The sequence below is a fragment of the Maniola jurtina genome, chromosome 25, assembly GCF_905333055.1.
Source record: "Maniola jurtina chromosome 25, ilManJurt1.1, whole genome shotgun sequence".
Taxonomy (NCBI): domain Eukaryota; kingdom Metazoa; phylum Arthropoda; class Insecta; order Lepidoptera; family Nymphalidae; genus Maniola; species Maniola jurtina.
Window position 1 is genome coordinate 5,232,465 of NC_060053.1, and position 26,981 is coordinate 5,259,445.

At 41.3% G+C, this 26,981-nt stretch overlaps 1 protein-coding gene across 4 annotated transcripts; it reads left to right on the plus strand.

The window, feature by feature from the left end:
- The first annotated feature begins 38 nt into the window (after window positions 1–38).
- Window positions 39–26,755, plus strand: LOC123877979. Of its 4 annotated transcripts, none has more exons than XM_045924930.1 (14): window positions 39–48; window positions 2,607–2,706; window positions 2,788–2,997; window positions 3,614–3,808; window positions 6,881–8,174; window positions 18,723–18,857; window positions 19,877–20,341; window positions 21,551–21,568; window positions 22,507–22,613; window positions 23,277–23,366; window positions 23,585–23,804; window positions 24,396–24,542; window positions 24,978–25,958; window positions 26,552–26,755. In XM_045924930.1, the coding sequence occupies exons 2-14, from the start codon at window positions 2,674–2,676 to the stop codon at window positions 26,728–26,730; spliced, it is 4,074 nt and encodes a 1,357-aa protein (XP_045780886.1). In that variant the 5' UTR covers window positions 39–48; window positions 2,607–2,673; the 3' UTR covers window positions 26,731–26,755. The 4 variants fall into 4 exon arrangements, with proteins under 4 accessions (XP_045780886.1, XP_045780888.1, XP_045780887.1 ...); XM_045924932.1 differs by lacking the exon at window positions 39–48 and having other exon boundaries at window positions 2,553–2,706; window positions 24,978–25,802; window positions 25,884–25,958; XM_045924931.1 differs by lacking the exon at window positions 39–48 and having other exon boundaries at window positions 2,553–2,706; window positions 24,978–25,910.
- Window positions 26,756–26,981: the final 226 nt, after the last annotated feature.

Below are 26,981 nucleotides of genomic sequence, written 5' to 3' on the forward strand. Positions count from 1 at the left end.
TTTTCAGGCAATTTTTTTTTTACACCCATTTCTTAAATATAAAATAAAATAAAATAGAATAGAATACAAGAGTAAAATAAAAATTATTTACGGTTGTTGCCACGATGCACGGCAAGCCAGTACTTCGGTATGCGATTTTCAGGACACTCAGAGCATACCCTGAGGATCTCGTTCTGAGAATTGCGGATGCGGAACCAGAAAGCCGCAACCCGAGATCTAATAATCGCGAAATAATCGGGCACTTTGGCGTCAGCAAACATGCCCGACGCGCTGCAGTATTTAGGCAGTTTCATCAGAATACGGTATGCGTTATTATACTGCACTCTGATGCTGCTACGTGCACTTGCGGTGCAGTTGACCCAAAGCTGACACGTGTAAAAGCATTGAAAATATGCTCTAAACAGTCTCAGCTTCGCCTCAGAACTACACCGCGCAAATCTGCGTGCGAGCATGTTGCACCGAACAGACAAAGCCCTTCTTTCTCGTTCCATGTCTTGGTTATCACGTAGACCCTCAGTTAAAATATGCCCCAGATACCTGAATTGCGCCACCCTTTCTACAGGAACTCCATCTAAGAAAACCGACGGGATCCTCTCCGGGCCCTTGCCTGCACGGAAAACCATCATCTGCGTCTTTTTAACATTATATTTAAGGCCGTCTAAGACCCCTGATTGAGGGACTTAGAAGTACCATATCGTCAGCATAGCTGATATTGTTAATGCACGTTGTACCTATGTGGCAACCTACTCTAGTATTTCTAAGTCCCTCAATCAGATCATTAACATAAATGCTGAAGAGGTCCGGAGAGGTCAATCCTCCTTGACGCACGCCGCATTCTAATCTATAATCATTAGAGCCGGCGTCGCCCCATTTCACAAAATTAGTTTGGTTCTCGTACCAGTATCTCAACAGATCTACCGTCTTACGCGATACATTAGACTTAATAAGTTGGTGGGAAATGATGATGCAGTCTAAGATGCAAGTGGGCTAACCAGGCGGAATAGCCCTTGTATGGCAGTTTTCATTAAATCAATACTCCTTTGGTTCTACACGGCATTGTAACGGAACGTTAAATCGCTTGGAGGCACGGCTTTGCCGGTAGGGTGCTAACTAGCCACGGCCGAAGCCTCCCACCAAACCAGACCAGTTTAGAAATTATTTGCAACTAGAGGATGCCCGCGACTTCGTCCGCGTGAATTTAGGTTTTTAAAGATCCCGTGGGAACTGTTTGATTTTCCGGGATAAAAAGTTGCCTATGTCAATTACAGAGACGCAAGCTACCTCGGTACCAAATTTCATACAAATCGGTTAAGCGAATGGGTTTTTGGGAATCCCGTGGGAACTCTGATTTTCCGGGATAAAAAGTAGCCTATGTCCGTCCCTGGGATATAATCTTACCCTGTACCAAACGTCAGAATTGGTTTAACTGTTGGGCCGTGAAAGGTAGCAGACAGACACTTTCGCATTTATAATATTAGTATGGATAAGTAAGTAGAGTGAAGAAAAACATCGTGAGACCCGCATGCTTGAGAGTTCTCCATAACATTCTCAAAGGTGTTTAACGTCTGCCAATCCACACTTGGCTAGCGTGGTAAACTGTGGTCCTAAGTCCTAACCCTTCTCATTCTGAAACCAGTGCATAGATGTAGATTCGTAATAAAACAGTTTAGGACAGTCCATCTGTCTGTGTGTCGCAAGATTTAAAACATCGGTCAAGTGCGAGTCAGACTCGCACACGAAGGGTTCCGTACCATCGATCAAGAAATAACCCCGTTTAATTTTTTTTAATTTTCATGGTGGCCATAATTAAATACCTACACATACAATTCACATTCTTTGAAAATTTCACCTTTTACGATTTACCAGATACAGATCACTGATAGACAGACGGACGGACAGTGGAGTCTTAGTAATAGGGTCCCGTTGGCACCCGCCGGGTACGGAATCCTGAAAAGAAACTATAAGAAATCCGTAGGAGAACCAAAGTGACCTACATAGCTCTCACCGACCAGAAACAAATAGCTCTTTAACGGCAGCTGGCAGGCCATGTCTGTGATGTCTATCACAGAACCGATGCCCGCTGCGACCGTAAATTAATCGATTTACTAAAAATCGATTAATCTTATTATAAAAATCGAAAGTAAAAAATCGATTATAAGAAACATCCCTCATACATACTCTTTGTTGCAAACTTGCAAAGTACACTGTGGTACATTCTCTTTGATTACTATTTAAAAAAAAGTGATTACGTACTCTTCGAAAAAAAGTGTGAATTTTGGATTTCGTCTGTGTTGGTGTTAGCTGGCGGGCGTGCTCTGCCTTTTTGGAGTGTTTTTTTTTTGTTAAAACTGACTGGAAAGCGATCTAAGGGGGTGCCGTGTGGCCTGTGGGTGTCGACTGTCGGCGAGCGCTGGCACAGACGGGGTCCAAACTTGTATAGTTTATTCTTCTTTTAACTAACTTGTTACAAATAACTACAAACTTGACATTGGCTAATCTTTGTAAAGCCAGACGAGAAAGAAAAAAAAAATACTCTTTGACACCGACCAGAAACAAAAGCTCTTTGAAGAAAGTGTGAATTTTCTGCAGATTTTTCACTCAAAAATTAATTTCTTTTATGAAAAGAAATTAGGGTATTTACACGTGATTAATGAATTGTTAAATGTTTCCAAGATGCTTCTGGTCATCCACAACATTCCGATGCATGTAAATATTTTAACTTACACGCTCTTTCACCATGTTTTTTAGGAGATGTTTCTGTATGTACACCGCATTTTTATTTTGCAGATGAAATTTTACGATGTGAAGAACTTGATTCAAGAAAAATGCGGTTTCAAAGAGGTTATTTTGGATAATTTTACCGCTGAAGGCAACAACAACAAGCGCGTGACAGTTGGGCTAGCTGACGAGGGCGATGCGGCTTTACTTGTTAGAAAAATCAATGGGCTCTTCCTCTCCGGATGTCAGTTGTTCGTTGAGGATATGCGGCAGAAAAAAGTATCTACCTGTTTACTATAGTAGAAACTAAATGAGGCCCGCAACTTGCTTTAGGTTTTGTAGAAATCCCGTGGGAACTCTTTGATTTTCCAGGGTAAAGCTTAACTAATGCCTGTCGTGATGCAAGCTATCTCTATACCAAATTTCGTCAAGGTTAAGGCATGGACTTGTGCTTTCGTTTTCAGCATTAATATCTGCATAGAATAATTTCGTGGATAATTTTCTGCCTGTTCGTTACCTATGCATTTGTGCATTGTTCGATTTATTCTAAAACTGTACAGTTTTTGGACTTGCATGATAGTGTCTAGTGTAGTACCACCAACGGTGGCGCACAAATCGTATTGCAGTACATGCTGGGCATAAACTACTATTTCTTGTACTAAAGTATAGCTCAAACCATGGGGTCTAGAAACCTGTGCCTTAGTAGGAGAAAGGAGATTCTGTGGCTTTTAACTCATAGGCTACTTTTGTTCCAGAAATTCAAACAGTTCTCATGGAATTTAAAAAGCCTATTTCATGCCTGGCATAATTTAGAAACTAAGAAAACAAAAAAGTGGGTCAAAGTGAGAGCTTCCTTTTTAGTCAAAAATTCACAAACATTTTTTCCTCTTTCCAGTCTTCAGAACAGCCCTACAGACCAATAGATAATCCGCACGTCCCACAGCCCAGGCCAGACAAGATAGCTCAGTACAACAGGCCCGATGCCAGAATGCCAACAGGCATGCCAGCTCAGTCAGCACCTTCGATGACTCCAATGCCACCCGTGCAAATGGCATACAGTAATCTGCCATTTTACATGTCACCGGTACAGGTAAGTGCTCTAATTTCTTCAAATTCTTTATTTGGATAACCATTTTTTACAATATAATTGCAGGGTATTCTATAAAATAATTGTAAGATTAATTTATTGCTTAAAATATAAGAATATATCTAATATCTAGTATCTACTTTTGAAGAACTTTTCTGTAGAAGACCATTAGGCACAACACTCACAGCCAGAGTAGAGTGGCGCGGAGGTGAGCTTTCGTTTATTTTATCAACTTAAACTAAACTTATTTACTTTGACATATGGTTGAATTTATTGTAAATAAAATGAGTGCACACTATGAGGCATGTGCTCGTTTTCTCAGCTATTTCTATAAATAATAATAAAATATGTTCCTCTGATGCATTTTATTTTCATTATATAAAAGCATCAGAAAGAAAAGAAAGAAAGAAAAAACGTTTATTTTTGAAAGTTTAATAAGCATCAGGATAAGTTTATCTTTGGAAACAACACTAAGAGAGGGGAGCATGTCACCACAATACCAGTTTGAACTAGAGTGAGGGAGTTCTCGGTTTGATCATGAATCTGTCAAATATTAAGTATTTGAGCACTGAGGGTGGTGTGAAATAAAAGATTTAAAAATATTAGGTGTATTTAAAACTCTTTGCCACCCTGTCACAAGGGCCCATGTCACATACCTTTGTAGCCTACATTTGACAGGCGAAACCTTTTGGTTTTGTAAGTTTCATAACTGCAGTTGTGAACTGTGACGATACTCATTGACAACATCTGTCAAATGAAAGCTTTGATCATTAACAATATCAAAAGTTTGAAGGCGGTCTGCATCTTCTTTATCCTGTGTTTCCTTTCCACACTAAGACATTAGTTGTCTTCGTACATGAGACTGGTCTGGCTCCCTGCTGGACACTCTAGCCAGCCGAGCTCACTCCAGAATCTGAGCATGCCACCCAGATGGGTGAGGACTTTTTTTTGACCTAATATACGAAAAACCCCTGACATGATGTCAGAGATGTTTTTAAATTTTAACATTTTGTTGTAATTTTTTTTTTTGTGAGGTGAGGACTTTAGGAAATGTTGCTGCGGAGCCAATGTAGGCTTGTCGTTAGGCAGATACACAGCTGCATTTAAGCAGTATGTGTTCTGTTGACTCATTACTATACAGCTCTGCATAGATCTGTAGGTGATACTAAGGCTGAGATCTATAGACCATACTTTGATTCTGCTCAGCCTTAAGTTTCAAATAAAATGAGACAGATAGTGCTGTCTCGTTTTAACAGCCTCAATTTAAATTTTAAGCAGTTTAAAGCCTCAATAGCTCAATGGTTATGGGAGCGGGCTGAAATCTGTAAGGTCAGCGGTTCAAACCCCACCCGTTGTACTATTGTCGTACCCACTCCTAGCACAAGCTTTACGCTAAGTTGGAGGGTAAAGGAGAATGTTAGTCATGATTCAAATGGCTAACATATTTAAAAAAAAAGTCTGAGCAAAGTCAAAGTGCGCTCTATAGATCTCATCCTTAGAATGCAGAGGTGTATGTTTAATGCCAGTGTTGTCTCTGGTCTGCATATTTTGCATACAGAACTCAACTGGGATAGACTTGTGAAAGGAAGTAAAAGAAATATTCTTAGAAAAAATTGTCTTCTGAAATTTCAAGTCAAGGGATGGACCTGTGAAAGAAAGTAAAAGAAATATTCTTAGACAAGATTGTCTTCTGAAATATTTAGTTCAAGAAATTACTTGAAATATTGTATACGGCGAAACTACCTATAAATGCGTTTAATATAGAAGTATAAGTTGCAACTGACTGACTATCTTAGTCTAATTCAGTGCGCACTGAGCTTTACATTGTTGACCGACTGTAGTATTATTATATTGTAGATAACAGTTACATACCATGATTAGTTTGATTATTTTGATTTGTCAATATTTCGACTCAGATGCGTGAGTCGTGTTCACGACAGAACTGCAGTGCTGCGCATATTTTCGCAGCATTTCATCCGCTAATCGAAAGATATTGCACGCAAGTTGCGTAAAAATAACTTCCGAGTCACAGAATGCATAAAGGCATTCTATGACTGCTTCCATGGTCCAATCCAATGAATCAATCAGCCTATCTTCTCTTTGGGCTGATTTCCGCACTTAAATCCATCAGCCTATATCTCATAGAAATTTTTCACAGCCCAACCAAACACATTCCTCCGCCTTCCTTATCCACCCGCTTCCTGCCTACGTCTTCAGTAGTCGTCTTCATCATTCCAGGGGGCTCAAGGCCGTCCTACACATCGTTTACCGGTTCGCGGTCTCCACTACAGAATACGTCTGCCTCATCGGCCGGATATAAACATACATATGTACATTGTAAACAGTACCTACTGGGCCCTAACTTAGGCAAACGGTCAGTCGCAAACTGTACACCTAATACCGGTGGCCTGGTAAAGTTAAAACTCATTACGGAGTGGAGTATACTCCTATCGATTTCATAAAATTTTTAATATAAAGGATGAATCCTGTTCCTAAAGGTCAGCTCAAACGGGCCACTCGCCACAGCCACGTAACTTTCACACATTTTGTATGTTGTCGCCGCACACGTGGTTGGTTGCGACGAGACTCTTAGACGCATAGCAGTTGCCATTAGCTACAAAAAACCGTCTTGTTTCACTAGTAGGTGCGAGTGAGAGCACCATCTATTGATGTCGGTCATGTGTCTCTGGCATAGAAGCTGGGTCTGGCTTCAGCACGCCGACATCGCCTGGCTGTGATGAGTGGTCCCTTCATGACGAGCTTTAGGCTGAAATCTTTAGAGTGCGCTTTGACTGAGTCAAAGTTAAAGCAAGTCAGATTAATGAAGAGGTATAAATCTGTCTCATTCTAACTCAGTTTTAAGTCTGAGCAAAGTCAGAGTGCGCTGGATAGATCTCACCCTTAGAATGTTCCAAAATATTGTATCCGTTTTGACACAGATTGCTGTGTACGGATTGCTTATTCCTCAAATTTTTTTTGGGAGAGAACAACATTGTTGCAGTGGTGTTTTCTCGCGTTAATGTATGGAATATTTTTGTTTTAATTGTAGGCTATTTGTTCAACATTTGTTCGCAGGCTTCATATCCGACCTACGAAAATCAGGCGGCGCAAGCGGCGAGCAAGCCGCCACTTCACGCCGCCTACTACCCAACGCAGCACCAACAGCCCGGCGTGGAGAACCAGTGGAACATTCTACCGGCGTATGCGTCGCAACCAGCAAAGCAGCATTCACCTGCTCCCGTCGTGAACAGTCGCGACTCGGAGTGGGAGGAGAGGGATCCGTCCCGTTCCCCGTCCCGCAGCCCCGACCGGGACGATGACTGGCGCGACAGTAAGAGGCATGCGGAACCATCTAGAAGCGAACGAGGTCGTCGATCCCCCGAACGAGACCGGGAGAGATACGGCAAAAAAGCCTCAAAAAGTTCTAGACGGATAGAATCTGGCGGCAGGTCGAGACGTGACATCCGCGACCGCTCGCCCCCGCGGAGTCGCGAAGACAGTCGCTCTTCCAGGCACGACGAAGACCTCATGCAATCCAAAAGTTCCTCGTACGTAGAACGATCGCCCCCGCGCGATCGAGCATTCGAAAGACACAGACGTGATGACCGTCGTTCTTTCGAACAGCGTGACAGACGCCGCTCGGGCGACCGTCGCGGCCGCGATCGAGATCGCAAACGTAGCCCCGAAAAATCTCGCGATTACGACAACTCAGACGACGACAGCGACTATGATAAACATAGAGAGGACCACGAGCACGATCGTCGAAACTACGGAAAGAAAAATCGTTACTCGTACTCGGACGCCTCTAGTTCGAGTTCTAAGACTTACGGCAACGATCCCGATAATTCCACTTTCAGTGTATCGAATGCGAACATTTTTGACAAGCGAGGTAACGCCCGAGACGATAGCTTTAGTGGCAAAGAAAGTGGCACAAAACGTGGTAGTTTCGATCGTAAAGCTGCCCCTACGCCTAAACGGGCTCGAAAAGATCAGGACAAAGACGCGGGTGCGGCGCCTAAGGTCGATGCCGCGAAGCCGATCGAGCCCCCCGCTCCTGATATGCGAAAAATGATCATCAGGCACAACAATTGGCGTTACCAGGTCGCTAGCATTTTGGCACAGCAAATAATGTCCGCAGCGCGCGGGCCCGGCCCTATTCCGAACAAAGCACATATATTTAAGGAGCTGAAGAAGTGCGTCGTTGCCCGCATTGACGTGCGCTTGGGCGACACCATCGTGAAATCGTTGATGGAGATGATAGAGTCCTATCGTTCGAGGTTCCCTCCCGAAGATGACGTAACTTTCTTCAACGCAGTCATGGAGAAGATAGAGCACGACGAGAAAGAGTCCGCAGCGAGTGCAGCGTCAGGTGAGTTGAAACTCTATGTTAACTTAACCCTGGCGCAAACGGGCCACTTGCCACGGCCAAATACAGGGCGTGGAGCGGTTGACGCTCTCACTCGCATCTACCGGGTAACTTAGATGTGGTGTGAGAGGACGACTGTCCTGGCGCAGTGGCGACCGTTATGGTCTTACAAGTGTGAGGTTCCGGGATCGATTCCCGGCACGGGCAATTAGGAAAATTATAATTTCTAAATTATCTCCGGTCTGCCTCCCGATTGTGTAAGAAAAACGTATTCATGGACCGTTACCGTCAAGAAATTCTGCCCTTTGATTGGCTGTAAAAAAGGTAAACAGCGAATGAACCAATCAAAGGGCAGAATTTCTTGACGATAACGATAACCATGAATACGGTGTTCTTACACAATCAGATGCTGGTCTGGTGGGAGGCTACGGCCGTGGCGAGTTATCACTCTACCGTGCGACTAATTGACTTCGCGTTCCGGTACGATGTCGTGCCGAAACTGATAAGGGGTATGAGTTTAATAAGACTGCCATACCCCTTCCAAGTTAGCCCGCTTTTATGTTAGATTGCATCATCACTTATGACTTACTATATTTCGGAGAGTGTGCACAAGAACTCTTTGACCTGGTTCCTCCTTCACCTTTCTACCATCGTACCTACTACCAAGCATCGTCAAGGTCTGCATCCGTACGTAGTCGAAATTCCTCGAACACGTACGAAACGATTTGCTTCCTCTTTCCTAATTCGAACCGCTAGGATATGGAACGCCCTTCCGGCGTCAGTTTTCCCTTCCACCTATAATATGGGTACCTTCAAGTCAAGAGTGAATAGGCAACTTCTAGGCAAGCGCGCTCCATCTTAGGCTGCATCATCACTTGCTAGCAGGTCTGATTGCAGCCAAGCGCTAGTCTATATAATTAAAAAAAAAAAAAACCAGGTGATATTGCAGTCAAGGGCTAACTTGTAATCGAATAAAAAACGTGTAGCGCGTTGCCGCCATCGACCAAACGCGTGTGGCTTCATACAAGGCAGTTCGCAGCTGGTCATATGAGGCTAAGGTAAGTGGCTCGTTTGCGAAGGCCTTTAATAATAATGCTTTCTTAGCGCGAAGCGTGCTATTATAATCTAGATTTACAGCGCCAATGACCAAGATGCGCGATGTTATAGTAACGCAAACCAACGTTTGGTATTGCGTTATTATTTTGTAAAACTGATCAATAATTTCGCGATTTTTAAAAAAGATATTTGAAATTATAAAGTAAGTATATCTTCACTTTTTTAATTTTGAAATTTTGTAGATTCTTCTACACTTTATTTATGGATGAGGTTGCCTCAAAATGTGTCCTAAAATAGAGATATTTCAGCGGTCCTAATATAATTTTAAAAACAAATAATTTTATACTATGCTGTTTATTGTCGGGCATAGATAAAGAAGAGATAAATCTATATCTGGATTAGGTTTAGAATTAGAACATTAAAAAATAGAATTATCAGTACGTTTGTAAGGAGAAGCGCGAGTGGAGTGTAAGGGTGACCAATCAACGTTGAGCTTTGTATGCCGTGCGACTGCGACAGCGTGACACGCATGCGCACAAGTGCAAGCGAGAGGAAGACTAAGCGAATCGGACAATGTGCCAGCGCGTATCACGTGATCAGTGTTGCTGATCATAGCTCAGTGTTGATTGGTCATCTTAATTTTAACGTGGTTCCTATCTTATTGAGAGTATTTCTGGTTACCTTCATTTTGTGGGACTGTTTTCAAACTTTTTTGTCAAGTGATTCCAAATTCAACGTGGATAAAAGATAGACTTTTCTTCGTTTTGGGTTGTCTTTGGTTGCCTGAATTTTTTCCTCACTTGCGCGCGCTATGGAATGGAATGACACAGGATTGGATGCAGTGCACACGATTCGTAGCCAGGGTAAGCACTACTTAGTTATGTAACCAATTTACTGCCAAGTGCGAGTCGGGCTCGCGCACCCAGGGATCCGTACTCGGGTATTTTTTTCAACATTTTGCACGATAAATCAAAAACTTATGCATAAAAATTATTTTTTTCCTGTTATTATCTGCAATCAGTCGGGGGACTATAAGCAGATTATTTGGGCTAAATTTGAGATTTAAAACGGAAGGGCCATTGCTCCAACGTCCATCAGATATCGAGCCCGTCAGCTCGTTTTAATCTTTTAACTCTGGGGGCGGCTAGAAGTGAGTTGGCAAGTGGGTTTGGATGTTTGGCAAGACGAACTTTGTGGTTTTTGGAGTACTTGTTTATTTCCTCAGCAACAGTTGGCATATGAAGATACTGGTGTAATTCATCGTTGCGTGTAAACCAGGGCGCGTCAGTTATTGTCCTTAGTATATTGTTTTGAATCCTTTGAATCCGCATGATATTGGTTATAAAAATAAATAAAAATCTGTTTAAGAATGTAAATTTTTGACAGACACGACAGACACAACAAAGTGATCCTATAAGGGCCCCGTTTTTTCTTTTGACGTACGGAACCCTAAAAATCATAAAATATGTCATCATCATCATCAACCAATAGACGTCCATGGCTGGGCATAGGTCTCCTGTAGGGACATCCACATGCCACGTTCTTGCGCCGCCTGAGTCCAATAATAAAATATTTGCGATCATTTCATTTGTGACGGTGCCGGCGCAGGTCGCGTCACGACAACAGATGTAAGTTATTGCAGCATATATCCGTCAGCAGAGATGTGTGGTGATTGGTGTCTATTGACCCAGTCTTGCCGACACCATGCAGGACTGCATGATAGGAAGATTGAAGCATTTTATCCGCTCAAAGATAAAAAGAAACATATTTTAGCGTTTAAACGATCAACATGCGTAGCGGAGAACATTTTTGCTGGAGTGTAAGTGTAAAAGTGAAATAAGTGTGCAAGTGAGCGTGTATGTGTAAGCAAATGTGTTTGTAATTTAAATTACGCAAGACGGCGAATAATGTACGCTTGTTAAAAAAACGTATACTCAATGTATACCTAAACTTGTTGTAATACTGTCATTGATTACGCTGTGGCAACGATTTCGTATTCTTCGACTGGAGTAATAGTGAATTTGAGTGGGTAGATCCCTAAATTGTATCTTCATCTGAAAGCGGAAAAAAATCAATATATTGTTTTCTCTGTAAGTGAATTTTGTTAATAATGCTTTGAGAAAATGAATTCCTTAACGCAATTTTGTGTGGTTTACAGGCGAAACTTCTATTGACTGCCAGCAGGATCCGGGGGCGGATGCAAGCGAGGCGAAGCAGGAAGAGACAGAGGAAAAAGGGACAGAGGCAAAAGCACCGGAGGTGAAAAGGAGGAAAAGACGTCGAGGCGTGAAAAGACTAGGAGGTAGCAGAATAGGAATGATACGGCTGCCGAAATATAAGAAAAAACCACCCACGTGCGGTACAGAAGGAAATAAGACAAGCGAACAAATGAACACACACACGGGCAAGTTAAACAAGCTGGATATGAGATACGGCGGGAAGTGGAAAAACTTGGACTGCCCAACCCCTGTCGCTTGTGACTTAGTCGGGGGAAGTCACGGAGGAAGCGAAAGGCCACTGCCTGTAAGTGGTAGCCGTTCTCTCGTGGACACCAACGCAACCCCTGGCTCTTCCGCAAGCGATCATGCGGGTGGAATCTGGGGAAGTCAAGGAGGAAGCCAAAGGCCGCTGCCATTAACTGGTAGCCGATCTCTCGTGGGCACCAACGCAACCCCTGGCTGTTTCGCTAGCGATCATGCGGGCGGAGCCTGGGGAAGTCATGAAGGAAGCGAAAGGCCGCTGCCATTAACTGGTAGCCGATCTCTCGTGGGCACCAACGCAACCCCTGGCTGTTTCGCTAGCGATCATGCGGGCAGAGTCTGGGGAAGTCAAGGAGGAAGCGAACGGCCGCTGCCATTAACTGGTAGCCGATCTCTCTTCGGCGCCAACTCAACCCTTGGCTTTTCCGCTAGCGATCATGCGGGCGGAGTCTGGGGAAGTCAAGGAGGAAGCGAAAGGCCGCTGCCATTAACTGGTAGCCGATCTCTCGTGGGCACCAACGCAACCCCTGGCTGTTTCGCTAGCGATCATGCGGGCGGAGTCTGGCGATGTCAAGTAGGAAGCGAAAGGCCGCTACCATTAACTGGTAGCCGATCTCTCGTGGGCACCAACGCAACCCCTGACCGTTTCGCTAGCGATCATGCGGGCGGAGTCTGGGGAAGTCATGGAGGAAGCGAGAGGCCGCTGCCACTAACTGGTAGCCGTTCTTTCGTGGACACCAACGCAACCCCTGGCTTTTCCGCTAGCGATCATGCGGGCGGAGTCTGGCGAAGTCAAGGAGGAAGCGAAGGGCCGCTGCCACTAATTGGCAGCCGTTCTCTCGTGGACACCAACGCAACCCCTGGCTTTTCCGCTAGCGATCATACAGCCGCAGTCTGGAGAAGTCAAGGAGGAAGCGAAAGGTCGCTGGCATTAACTGGTAGCCGTTCTCTCGTGGACACTGATGCAACTCCTGGCTGTTCCGCTAGCGAACAAGCGGGCGAGCAGAGACCGCTTTCTGATCACCACCCACACTCGGAACAGTCGAACACAACTGCTGGGGCCGCGCAAACCGAAGTCGAGGACAGGGCGAACGTTGAATGCCAGCAGGATCCGGGGGCGGATGCAAGCGAGGCGAAGGAGGAAGAGACAGAAGAAAAAGAGGCAGAGGGAAAAGGGACAGAGGAAAAAGCACCGGAGGTGAAAAGGAGGAAAAGACGTCGAGGCGTGAAAAGACTAGGAGGTCACAGAATAGGCATGATACGGCTGCCGAAATATAAGAAAAAACCACCCACGTGCGAGACAGAAGGAAATAAGACAAGCGAACAAATGAACACACACACGGGCAAGTTAAACAAGCTGGATATGAGATACAGCGGGAAGTGGAAAAACTCCGACTGCCCAACCGCTGTCGCTTGTGACTTAGTCGGGGGGAGTCAAGGAGGAAGCGAAAGGCCGCTGCCTCTAAGTGGTAGCCGTTCTCTCGTGGACACCGACGCAACCCCTGGCTGTTCCGCTAGCGAACAAGCGGTCGGGCAGAGACCGGCTCCTAACCACCAACCACACTTGGAACAGTCGAACACCACTGCTGGGGCTGGGCAAACCGAATTCGAGGACAGGCCGAACGATAGCCACGCTAATCCCTACGAAACCCCGATCCAGACGTGGGCAGTCAGTGGCCCTGGTGGTTATATCTTCACTCGACGATTCCCAGCAACAAACACAACCAGCCCAACACACGTACTTAAGACCAACGTCCAGAAACCACCTAAAATACGGACACACCCACGTTTTAGGAAGCGGAACAGGACTAAGCTAACACATCAACCGGAAACGGTCATCGAGCCAACCGAATAAGCAATTTTTTTTCATATAAAGTATAGCCTGGATGTCACCCGGGCCTTTACAACGAATAAGTTGACACCTCATTCATCAAAATCGGCCCAGTAGTTTAGGCGCTACGGTGGAACACACAGAATCTGGATACAAACATACAGATATACATACATAGACTGCTAAAATCATTACCCTTCCTTTTGGCTTTGCCGCAGTCGGGTAAAAATAAGGCCATCGAGACGAGATAAAAAACGTAAACGAGCTGACCGTACTAATTTGCGAAAGCAAGCAATTATTTATTATCTCTGTCCCTATCTCTCGTACGCAATAATATTGTCAGTTTGTATAAATTCTTTGTCTCGTCTCGTTACGTCTTTAACTATAAGAATACTTCTTGGGTTTAAAACGAAAAATTTAACGCAATTTAATATTGATGTATTAACAGGGCTCTCTCCGTCACTCGTTTCATACAATCGTAGTTCCAATTTCATTTGAATATTAAGCAACCAAAGTCCATGAAATTTTGCAGACATATTCTAGAAACTAATATCTGTGTCTTAGGTGTTTTAGATTTTTCTAAAAATATGTAGTTTTAAAATTACAGGGGCTCAAAGATTTGTATGAAAATTTTTAAGACCGCGTAACTTTGAAACCGAATATTTTAACAGAAATCTGGAAAACCACAAACATAGATATTAGTTTCTAGAATATGTCTGCAAAATTTCATGGATTTTGGTTGCTTAATATTCAAATGAAATTGGAACTACGATTGTATGAAACGAGTGACGGAGAGAGCCCTCTTAAGTCAAAAATAAATAAACTCTGCAAATGATGTAAACTTTTGTGAGAGTTTTCTCAACGACAGCTACTCGCTATAGGACGCGACAGGTCGAGATGACAATCGGGGTATGAGGCGGGGGCCACGCGTCACCCGCGCTATCCCGCATCAAATTCAAATTCAAAATATTTTTATTCAATTAAACTTTTACAAGTGCTTTTGAATCGTCAAAATAATCTACCACTGGTTTGGAATGCCGTTCCTACCGAGAAGAGCCAGTAAGAAACTCGGCGGGAACAGCATCGGATTAGCGCGGGGGCTGTGCGGGTGTGCGGGGTGTCCCCACCTCGATAGCCATCTCGGCCTGTCGCGTACATAACCAATAAAGCTAGTTAATGTTATTATAAGTGTACGGATGTAAGTAGTAGTTAAGTTTACAGAAATATACCTATATATTTTGTTTATTATCAGATTGTTGTTTAATTTAAACCAACCCGATAGCTTAGGTTATACACGTCTAGTCACAGGTCTAGACACGTGCGTAGTATTTTGAGGTCTTAGGTACGCAAGAAAGGATTGAATCTATACCTCGCGCAAAAAAAAAAATCAAAAATATAATCTACCATTTCAGTATCTATTCTAGCTACTAGCAAAGGTATTATTTAGTATTAAGAGGGGTCTCTCCGTCACTCGCTCCATACGAACGTAGTTCGTCTCTTATTGGAATACTAACCAATCATACTCAATGGAATTTTGTAGAAACGTTCCGGGAACTAATATTTATGTCTGTGGTTTTTCAGATTTCCGTTAAAATATTCGGTTTCAAAGTTTTGTGGTCTTAAAAATTCACATACAAATCTTTGAGCCCCTGTAATTTTAAAACCACACATTTTTAGAAAAATCTAAAACACCACAGGCACGGATATTAGTTTTAGAATATATCTGCAAAATTTCATAGACTGATTGGTTAATATTCAAATGAAATTGGAACTACGATTGTATGGAGGGAGAGAGCCCTGTTAAATGCTTCTAGGTAGATTGAATTTTACAAAAGTTAACACTATAATAAAAACAAACTAGTGAATTAAGATTCTTAAATATATTTTTTTAGGTAGCTTCAAATAATCTAAGGCTGAGATCTATAGAGCGCACTTTGACTTTGCTCAGACTTAAGACACTGTTAAAACAAGACAGCGTTATACCGCTGGCATAAATCTGTCTCGTTTCAACTGAAACTTAAGTCTAAACAAAATCAAAGTGCAGTCTATAGATTTCAACCTTAGTGATAGCTTGATGAAATACAAATAATTATGAGAATTATTTGTTGTTTCTTGGTTTAGTGGCTTTTGGTAGTGCCACGGCACAATTTACTTCGCCAATATGAGAATTATTTCCGTATTTTCATTTCTGTACTTTCAAGATTAGCTCAATCAAATCAATGGTCATTGCTCTTTGGCATGCAGATAGATATTATGACGTAGATATTAGACCAGTAGACCAGTAGACCTTAGGGGATGAATTATTGAAAATTCAACCCCTCGGGGGGTAAAATAGGGGTTTGAAGTTTGTGTAGTCCACGCGGATGAAGTCGCGGGCATAAGCTTGTATAATATAAATAGTGGATATGTACGTAGTACGATTAATGCGAAGTTTTGGACTATCAACGATATTTCGACCTAGTTGGAAGAGTCGTTGGACGGGACTGCGGTACTGCGAGAGGTGAAGTCCGAGTTGTCATGGGCAGAATCGATTTCCCCGCTAGCTTGTTCTTTTTTTTTCTCTCTCGTCTGGCTTTACAAAGATTAGCCAATGTCAAGTTTGTAGTTATTTGTAACAAGCTAGTTAAACTATACAAGCATGGACCCCGTCTGTGCCGGCGCTCGCCGATATACGCGCGGCACGCCCTTAGAGCGCTTTCCAGTCAGTTTTAACAAAAAAAAACACTCCAAAAAGGGCAGAGCACGCCCGCCAGCTAACACCAACACAGACGAAGTCCAGCTTGTTCTTTTCACTGAAACTTCACGAGCTGTACATACGGCAATATTCACTCACAAGATCAATTAAATCATAATCAAAATCATTTATTCACAAGTGTAAATTAAAAATTTATAACACCCCCGACAAGTGAAGGTTACAGTAAGAACTAGAAAAGAAGAAGAGCTGATAACTTTCAAACGGCTGTACCGATTTTCTTGGATTATAGCTAAGAACACTCTCGATCAAGCCACCTTTCAAACAAAAAAAACTAAATTAAAATCGGTTACTTAGTTTAGGAGCTACGATGCCACAGACAGATACACAGATACACACGTCAAACTTATAACACCCCTCTTTTTGGGTCGGGGGTTAAAAATAGGTACTATTATACATCTTTTGTTCGTCCGATCTGCTAGATTTCAAAGATGGTGGATATACTGGTGATAATTAATTACGTAAACTTAAAACTAAAGCTACGAGGGTTCCAAACGCGCCCAAGTCTGAGTAGAGCCCAAGGTCACTCTTAACTTTGGATGTCGTTACGACGCTACCTTGATTTGCATGATTCTATCAATTCGTTGGACTTCGTTTTAGCCACTGAGGAGTCCACGTGGCCTCTTCCCACCTCTATCATTATACCTCTCGATGGTACCATAAGTAGGTATATTGTATAATCATCAGAGTTGCATAAGTTTGCAATGGTTCAAATTAATAATGCATAGTGTGCAACCGAACCTTCGGTTTAAAAAAATAGGCTAAATGTGCTCAAGTTTTGGCGAAACCGAACGCTTCCAGGGAAACAACGTACTGTTTGTGTCAATTATGGCACAAACGTATTAATAATAACTAGCTGTTCCCCGCGGTGTTACCCGCGGTGAATAAGTTTGTGAATTTCGGTTTTTTAAAATCCCACGGGAACCAAGAAATTCTACGGGATAAAAGTAGCCTATGTGTTAATCCAGGGTATCGTCTATCTTCGTTTAAAATTTCAGCCAAATCGGTTCATTAGTTGTGGCGCAAAGGAGTAAAAACGTGATTTACGATTTTTCAAAATCCCACGGGAACCATGGAATTTTACGGGATAAAAAGTAGCCTATGTGCTAATCCAGAGTATAATCTATGTTTACTCCAAATTTTAGCCAATTCCGTCCAGTAGTTTTTGCGTGAAGGAGTAACAAACATACACACACTCACACCCACACATACAAACTTTCGCCTTTATAATATTAAGTGTGATACTGTAGGTACAATAGTAACATGAGTACTTGAGTAGGAACCTATGTGAACGACTTGCCTAGTGCAAATCAAATCAATTAAGCCTCAATAGCTCAACCGGTAAAGGAGTAGACTGAAAACCGCAAGGTTGACGGTTCAAACCCCGCCCGTTGCACTATTGTCGTACCTACTCCTAGCACAAGCCTGACGCTTAGTTGGAGAGGAAAGGGGAATATTAGTCATTAAATTGGCTAATATTCTTTTTTTTTTTAAATAATAATAACATAGGTACATAAGTATGCCAACTATGCCACAAAAGTACTACCTACTCATTGCTATCTATCTAATCTATACATATAATAAAATTGTAGAAAAGTGGTGTCTGTACAATGGAAATATATAAAAAAAAAGTAGCAGGGGTTGTTATTATATCGATGCCGAACCCGAAATTGTAATTTTTTTTTTTTTTGTCTGTTTGTCTGTGTGTTTGTGCACGCTAATATCAGAAACGGCTTATTCGATTTAGATACGGTTTTCACTAATATATTGTAGTAAGCTTCACTTAACATTTAGTGTTTATTTCATGTCAATCGGTTCATAAATAAAAAAGTTATGTCAATTTAAAGAATCACGCTGCCCGAAAAGTCACTATTCCACGCGAACGAAGTCGCGGGCACAGCTAGTCTATATTAAAACTCTTACCATACCTTCAGAAAGTATCTACCCTACATCATCTAAATAATATGACTGACTGACAACGCACAGTCTAAACTGGTGGATGTAGGTACTTGAAATTTAGGATATATAGGTTCTCCCGCCCGCTCTATAAAAACATTGAGAAATTCTAACTAGATCTAAATTAGAGTGGACGAAATTGGTAGCTGGTAGTCTAAATATATAAAAAGAAAACTGACTGCCTGACTGATCTATCAGCTCATGGATCAGGGTGAAACCTGGAATGCAGATAGCTATTATGACATATAAGACTTTTTTTTTATTTTAATTATGTACGCTTGGCTGCAATCACACCTGCTAGCAAGTGATGATGCAGCCTAAGATGGAGCGCGCTTGCCTAGAAGTTGCCTATTCACTCTTGACTTGACGTACGCTAAAGAAGGATTTTTGAATGTAAACCCCTAAAGAGGGTAGAATAAAGAGGGTGTTTGTGTAGTCCATAGACTAGAAAATAACATACAACCCTCTATTTCCAGATACTACCAGTGAAGATGACAATGCCAAGAAGGCAAAGGCGCCAGGTGATATTGCAGCGAATTTGGCCGAAGACACTAACCTGATGCCGCCACCCACCGCTCCCGGCCAGGTCCGGCCTCCAAACATTAATACAGGTGAGTTTTCGCTGAAGGGAGGCTTCGGCCGTGGCTAGATAGGGGCTATTCAAGGAATTTTGGTAAATTTTATATAACACTAGAGGATGCCCGCGGCTTCGCCCGCCTGGATTTCGGTTTTTTAAATCCCGCAGGAACTCTTTGATTTTCCGGGATAAAAAGTAGCCTATGTCCGTCCCCGGGATGTAGCCCATGTCTGTACCAAATTTCATCAAAATCGGTTCAGCGGTTGGGCCGTGAAAACGTAGCATACAGACAGACAGACAGACAGACAGACACACTTTCGCATTTATAAATTTAGTATGGATTTAGAAAACAGACCTACATACCAACATTTATAAGTAACTAGCTGACGCCCGCGACATTGTCTGGATCTCGGTTTTTAATAATCCCGTGGCAACTTGATTTTTCCGGGATAAACAGTAGCCTATGTCAAGTATGTATGTAACTAAGTAGTTATGTATGGCTCAAGGCCTTTTACTATACATATTAAAATCATGTCGATCCGTTGCTACGTTGCGGCGTGATTGAAGGACGAACCAATAAACCAACAGCAAACACACTTTCTCATTGATAATATGGGTAGTGATGATATGAATGAATGAATATACTTTTATTGTACACCACAAAATCCATCTATCCATAATTCCATACTAATATTATAAATGCGAAAGTGTGTCTCTCTGTCTGTCTGTCTGTCTGCTACCTTTTCACGGCCCAACAGTTTAACCGATTCTGACGAAATTTGGTTCAGGGTTAGCTTATATCAAGGGGACTGACATACTTTACGACGAGGTAGCTTGCGTACCTGTAATTGACATTGGCAACTTTTTATCCCGGAAAATCAAACAGTTCCCACGGGATCTTTAAAAACCTAAATCCACGCGGACGAAGTCGCGGGCATCCTCTAGTACTTAATACAGAAAAAAACACATAGGTAAAAAGTAAAAAACAAAAATATAGGCAGGTACAATTTAGGCAATATGGGTAGTGATTACTTAAGTTTTCAATTATTTCAGAGCCAACGGTTCCTCCTTTCCAAATGAGAGCGCCAACTGCAACTCCAACATTCCAGAATCCACCACCCCAAATCCAGAACACTGCACCAAACGTGATGCCACAATTCCAGAACTCTGCACAAATTTCGGCTCTACAATTCCTGAACAATGTTTTTACTTCGCAATTCCAAAACACCGTACCGTCTCCTTCAATGGTCGTCACCCCGAATCCTAACCCCTACTACCAAAACAGAGCTCCAACGCCGATTCCTCAGTTCCAAAACAGAGGGCCTCATCCTAACCCCCACTACCAGAATGTACCGCGAAATCCCAATCCACAGTTCGCGAACCGAGTTCCAGGACCAAGATTCCAGCAAAAACCAACTCCCCAATACCAACCTGGACCGTCTTCCAAGGGCAAAAACAGAATACTAAAAGATGTTACCATTACCAGTACGACCGCATCACGGACACAATACAAATGGAGTAAGTAAAATTCGTTTTTTTAGGTTTCCGTACCTCAAAAGGAAAAACGGAACCCTTATAGGATCACTTTGTTGTCTGTCCGTCTGTCGTGTCTAAGAAATCCTATAGGGTACTTCCCGTTGTCCTAGAATCATGAAATTTGGCAGGTAGGTAGGTCTTATAGCACAAGTAAAGGAATAAATCTGAAAACCGTGAATTTGTGGTTACATAACAAAAAAAATGTGCTTCAATTTCCGAAGTTAAATAACTATACCAAGTGGGGTATCATATGAAAGGGCTTTAGCTGTACATTCTAAAACAAACCGGTTTTTCTTTATTTTTATGCATAATAGTTTTTGATATATCGTGCAAAATGTCGGAAAAAAATACCCGAGTACGGAACCCTCGGTGCGCGAGTCTGGCTCGCAATTGGCCGGTTTTTTTAATGATGGTTCACAAATTCACAAATTCACGGTTTTCAGATTTATTCCTTTACTTGTGCTATAAGTCCTGCATACCTAATTTCATGATTCTAGGTCAACGGGAAGTACCCTATAGGTTTTCTTGACAGACAAGACGGACAGACAGACAGACAACAAAGTGATCCAATAAGGGTTCCGTTTTTCCTTTTGAGGTACGGAACCCTAAAAATTAAAATTTGCTTCAATTTTCAAAGTTACTATACCAAGAGGGGTATCATATGAAAGGGCTTTACCTGTACATTCTTAATTTCTTTTCTTTATTTTTATGCATAATAATTCACGGTCAATGCAGATTCTAACGACCGCCATCAACAGAGTTGCCGGGCAACAAGTCGACCATGCGACAGGGCTTTACCACTTTATTTAGTTACTAGATGATGCCCGCAGCTTCACCCGCGTGAATTGGTCAGATCCCCTGCAGCATCAGGATTGAGGAGTTGGAATCCAAATATTTTACGGAACAATGTCGCAAAGTTCCTCTATCGATTAAAAAAAATTACGCAAATCGGTTCAGAAATCTCGGAGATATCAATGCATAGGTTGAAAAACACAACTCCTCCGTTTTTAAAGTCGGTTGAAAAAGTAGCCTATGCTACTCCTTGGTTAATCCTCTACTTGTCTGTGAAAGTCCCGTCAAAATAGGTTCAGCCATTCCGAAGATAGCCCGTTCAAACAGACAGTAACTTCAATTTTATTTATTAGTAGTATAGATATAGATTACTGACACCTCTGTTTTTTATGTTTTCAGCTAAAAAGGATGTAGCAGGTAAGTTTCTTTGACTACCGCTTATTATTTTTACTTTTGCATGTCTAGATGATAAATATTTTTTTTTTATTGCGCGTTTTATTGCGATTAAGTATCTTTCTTTTTAAAGCACACTTCATGCACACACTTTGTTATTATTATGCACGATCTTCTACATTTTGACGATCCTAAGTCCAATCGAGTATGAAGGAAAAATTGCTATTCAGCTCAAAAGTTAAACGCTCCTTTATTTTAAAAAGAGTAGTACCAAGTTCGCATGTTATCTCTCGCATGGCCGCCGGGCGCGCCATCGCGTGTGAGTACGTGTAAATGAAATGAGATTTATTCGCTGAATTGTTGAGTTCAAAATAATATTATAACTAATAAAAATATTCGCTATACAATGCATGATAAACTTTAATTCTAAACTATTAACTTCTTGAAAACATATTAATAAATTCCTATCTTTTCTGCTTCGAATCAATATCAACCGCTTTTCTTGCCGCCATTTTCCCATCCCTCTCGTCTTTTTTTTTAATTCAACTCTAGGCAAAGGTTATATCGCTAACATAACTAAGTTTATGCGACCTTCATATTCTACTTAAAAAGCATGCAAATATTTAATTTACTCATCAGGAATAAATCTGTACAAATAATCCTGCGATTAAAATAGTAGTAAGTGAATATAAAGTAGAAAATAGTATAAAGAATAGTAAGTGAATAATTATTATAATTTTTTGTAACGCGTTTCTTAATTAAATGTCAATATTAATATTATTTATTATTATAACTAAAAAAATCGGATATCTTTGGTTAAGGATAACTTTGGTATTCTTAAGTAAAATAAAAAAAATAAAAAATAGTGTTGATTAAATTTTGTTTCTATAGAACATGAAAAAAAATGTGCAAAACTAAAAAAATCTTCGTGTCTGTATATATGTATTTTTTTATTTGTACAGAGCAAAAAAAAATACATAAGATGGAATTGGAAAACGACGACATGTATCCCATGGAGCCAGTGCTTAAACAGGCGCTAGACAACGAAATCGCAGCAATAATGACATTGGTAAGTTCGCCACACAAAATGGCGGATCGCATTACAACGCAAAAGTCTTTTAAAATTCAGTGTAAAAAGTAGCCATTCAGGTTCAAAATGTTGAATTTGCAAAATGTTGAATTTCGGAGTTGTGTTATATTTTTATATTATATTATTATATTCACAAAAAAATTTGATAAATGCAAGAACTATGTAAAATAATTTATCTTTGCCTGGAATTTGAGGGGGGGGGGGGGGGGGGGGTATAGGCACCCCCCGTCACAAAAATGGTCTAAAACTGACAACCTTGACGGTAAGTCTTTTTTTTTTAGGTCAACATTTTAGGACTGTGACTGCCCGTAAGTGGAGTTGCATAAGAGCCCTAGAATTTAAGGAACAACATGTATTTAATCTAAATGTGTAACTCTGTGGGCGGTACATAAATAAATAAATAAATAAATAAAGGACTCAACATTTTATAATAGCACAAAATAGCCTATGTGTGTATGTGTAGGGTATAATCTAACTTCATTCCAAAAGCCAAATCAGTCCAGTAGTTTTTGTGTAAAGAGTAAGAAACATCCATACATCCATCCATACATACAAACTTTCGCGTTTATAATGTTAGTAGGAAGTATAAATATGTGTTAGAGATAAACTTATTCTATTTTAATGCTTTTTTTGTTTTTTCAGTATTCAGCTCGACCTGACTATTTCATGAAGAAAGCTGAAAATGATCTATTCAAAATAATTGCCCACGAGACTGCCAATCGATTCAAAAAGGTAGGTGGTCATATTATGATATTTCATAATATTAAAAAGTCGTCAAGTGTCTATGTCAAGCCTATGTCCTTCCCCGGGATGTAAGCTAACTCTGTACCATATTTCATTAAAATCGGTTCAACTGCTGGCCGTGAAAAGCTAACAGACAGACAGACACACTTTCGCATTTATAATATTAGTATGGAAGCATAGATCACACCAAAAACATTTTGTTGTAGGTGTTGAAAATGGGTCTAACAAAACGCGTTCTGGACATCAAAACGGCACTTGTTTTACGTATCTTCCCTGTCAACAAGTGGCCAAACCACATGGAGTTCCAAGCGTGGATGAAAAAGCATGGCGTACTCAGCATCAAGCAATGCCCCAAAATGTTCGTGGCACATTGCCACAGCTATGAAGATTACGACAGACTGGTGGCAATGGGAACTTTCAGAGTTGGTAAGGACTGTTATGCTAATTCGTTGGTCCATAACATTTAGCTCCTCTTCGAGCAGAAGGGATGAAACAGATTGGCGTAGTGAGCATCAAGCAAACTGCCGAAATGTTCGTGGCACGATGCGACAGCTATCAAGGTACGATAAACTGATGGTAACGGAAACTTGTACTGTTAGTTAGATTGTTATTATAACCTTAAGTGTACGACAAACTGGTGGCAATGGAAACTTTCAAAGTTGGTAAGGACTGTTATGCTAATGCGTTGGTCCATAACATTTAGCTCCTCTTCGAGCAGAAGGGATGAAACAGATTGGCGTAGTGAGCATCAAGCAAACTGCCGAAATGTTCGTGGCACGATGCGACAGCTATCAAGGTACGATAAACTGATGGTAACGGAAACTTGTACTGTTAGTAATATTGTTATTATAACCTTTGGCCAATGTATTGGCCCATATTGTTCAGGGACTTTTTTATTTTGTTATAAATAACAACTTAAACTTGTCTGTCCTTTTGTTATTACATTTGGTAAGAAAAAGATGCGGATACTCTAAAAATTAGATGCAATCAGAATTAATACCAATTATATCTTTCTAGGGGACGCAATAATGGAGATCAAAACTATGCACGTCGGCGGCCCCCCGAAAAGCTTGAAGGAGAGAAAACGAGAGCTCTACAAGCAACAGCTGCAAGTGCAGGGCCCTACGGATATGCTCCTGTTCGACCAGGACGAGGACGCCGCAGGTATAAGGGTCGCGACCCCTTCCATTACTCACATAATGGTTAGGATTATAATGCGCCCAGATCTTTTTAACCCCCGACCCAAAAAGAGGGGTGTTATAACTTTGACGTGTGTATCTGTCTGTGGCATCGTAGCTCCTAAACTAATGAACCGATTTTAATTGAGTTTTTTTTGTTTGAAAGGTGGCTTGATCGAGAGTGTTCTTAGCTATAATCCAAGAAAATCGGTTCAGCCGTTTGAAAGCTATCAGCTCTTTTCTAGTTACTGCAACCTTCACTTGTCGGGGGTGTTATAGATTTTTAATTTACACTTGTTAAGTGAATATCTCTTTAGTTGTGCGTCCTATTGGATTAGCACGCCGCTGGTTTGCATTGTATGTTCGAAAACACAAAATTGTCCATTAAATAAAATTTTCTAACTAAAATTCGATTACATAGATACTTCATACGAAGACCAAGAAGGCATAGACAGCAGAGAACAAGAAGAAATAGAAGAGGACATGGAATATGAAGAACAAGAAGGCATAAAAATTGAAAAACAAGATGATATAGAAAATGAAGAACAAGAGGGCATTGAAAATGCAGAACAAGAGGGCATAGAAAATGAAGGGCAAGAGGGTGAAGGTAACGTAGAAGAGAATATACCCAATGCAGACGCTACAGAAAACGATGACGTAGTGATTGTGGAACAGGAAAAAGAGATGATAACTATATCAGATGATGACGTCACCGCACCAACAAATACTGATGATGATCAAGGAACAGAGTGGACTGAAGGTGATCAAGGAGCAGAGTTGACGGAGGGTGGTCAAGGAACAGAGTTGACGGAGGGTGGTCAAGGAACAGAGTTGACGGAGGGTGGTCAAGGAACAGAGTTGACGGAGGATGGTCAAAGTACAGAGTTGACGGAGGGTGGTCAAGGAACAGAGTTGACGGAGGGTGGTCAAGGAACAGAGTTGACGGAGGGTGGTCAAGGAACAGAGTTGACGGAGGGTGGTCAAGGAACAGAGTTGACGGAGGGTGGTCAAGGAACAGAGTTGACGGAGGATGGTCAAAGTACAGAGTTGACTAAAAGTGACCAAAGAACAGAGTGGGCTGAAGGTGATCACGGAACAGAGTGGAGTGAAGATGGTCAAGGAACAGAGTGGACTGAAGGTGGTCAAGGAATAGAGTGGACTGAGGGTGGTCAAGGAACAGAGTTGACTGAGGATGATCAAGGAACAGAGTTGACTGAAGGTGATCAAGGAACAGAGTTGACTGAGGGTGGTCAAGATACAGAGTTGACTGAGGGTGGCCAAGCAACAGAGTTGACGGAGGGTGGTCAAGGAACAGAGTTGACTGAAGGTGATCAAGGAGCAGAGTTAGCTGAAAGTGTTGATACAGACAGTGGCAATCAAAATGATTGTAATGTTACTACAGGTACTATTTTTTAGACTTTATTCATATCATAATCATTAACCTATCACTAATATACTACCCTAGTATGGATCTCATCTTAGAATGAGAACGGCTAAGGTCATAGTCTACCAGCCTGGCCAAGTGCGAATGGGGGACTTCACAACCATTTTGAGAATGTTGTGCAGAACAAAGGAATGCAGGTTTCCTTACGATGTTTTTCTTCACAGTTAAAGCTAGTGAAATTGTTTATTATTGTTGTTTATTGTTATAAAGCAAACATACTTTGCTGATTTTATTTGTACCAAAGTCTCATTCATTGCGATACTAATCAAAATTCTTAAAAGTTTTTAACCCTCGACCCAAAAAGAGGGGTGTTATAAGTTTGACGTGTGCATGTCTGTGGCATCGTAGCTTCTAAACTAGTGAATCGATTTAAATTTTTTTTTTTTTGTTTGAAAGGTGGCTTGATCGAGAATGTTCTTAGCTTTAATCCAAGAAAATCAATTCAGCCGTTTGAAATTTATCAGCTCTTTTCTAGTTACTGTAACCTTCACTTATCAGGGGTGTTATACATTTTTTTATCTTTTAACCTGACTTAAGTTTTTGTTTCATAGCTAAAGATGGAACTAATGTCGAGTCTTTGGAAAAGGAAACTCAAAACACCGCAGAAAATGAACAGAACGAATTAGATTTATTGGAAAAAGGTGAAGAGTCATCAGAAAAGGAAGTTTCAGAAGACAATGTGGACGCAGAAGCCAATGATATAGAGGATGATGATTTAGAGGATTTCTAAGAATAAAGGGAAAATATTATTTTAACACTGTTTCTTATTAAAATTCACATATTGGTACTGATTCTGATGGCAACTTAATTTACGATATTTGCATCTTTTTCTCACTAGTTTAATAAGAAAGAGATAAACTTAATTTAATTTAAAACTGTCAATCCTCGTGACTTTAGGTGCCAGTCTTGAGTTTCAGTTTATTTTTTTAGAGTAACACTAAAATGGTGTAATTAATTTAAAATTAATTTTCCATCCAAGAA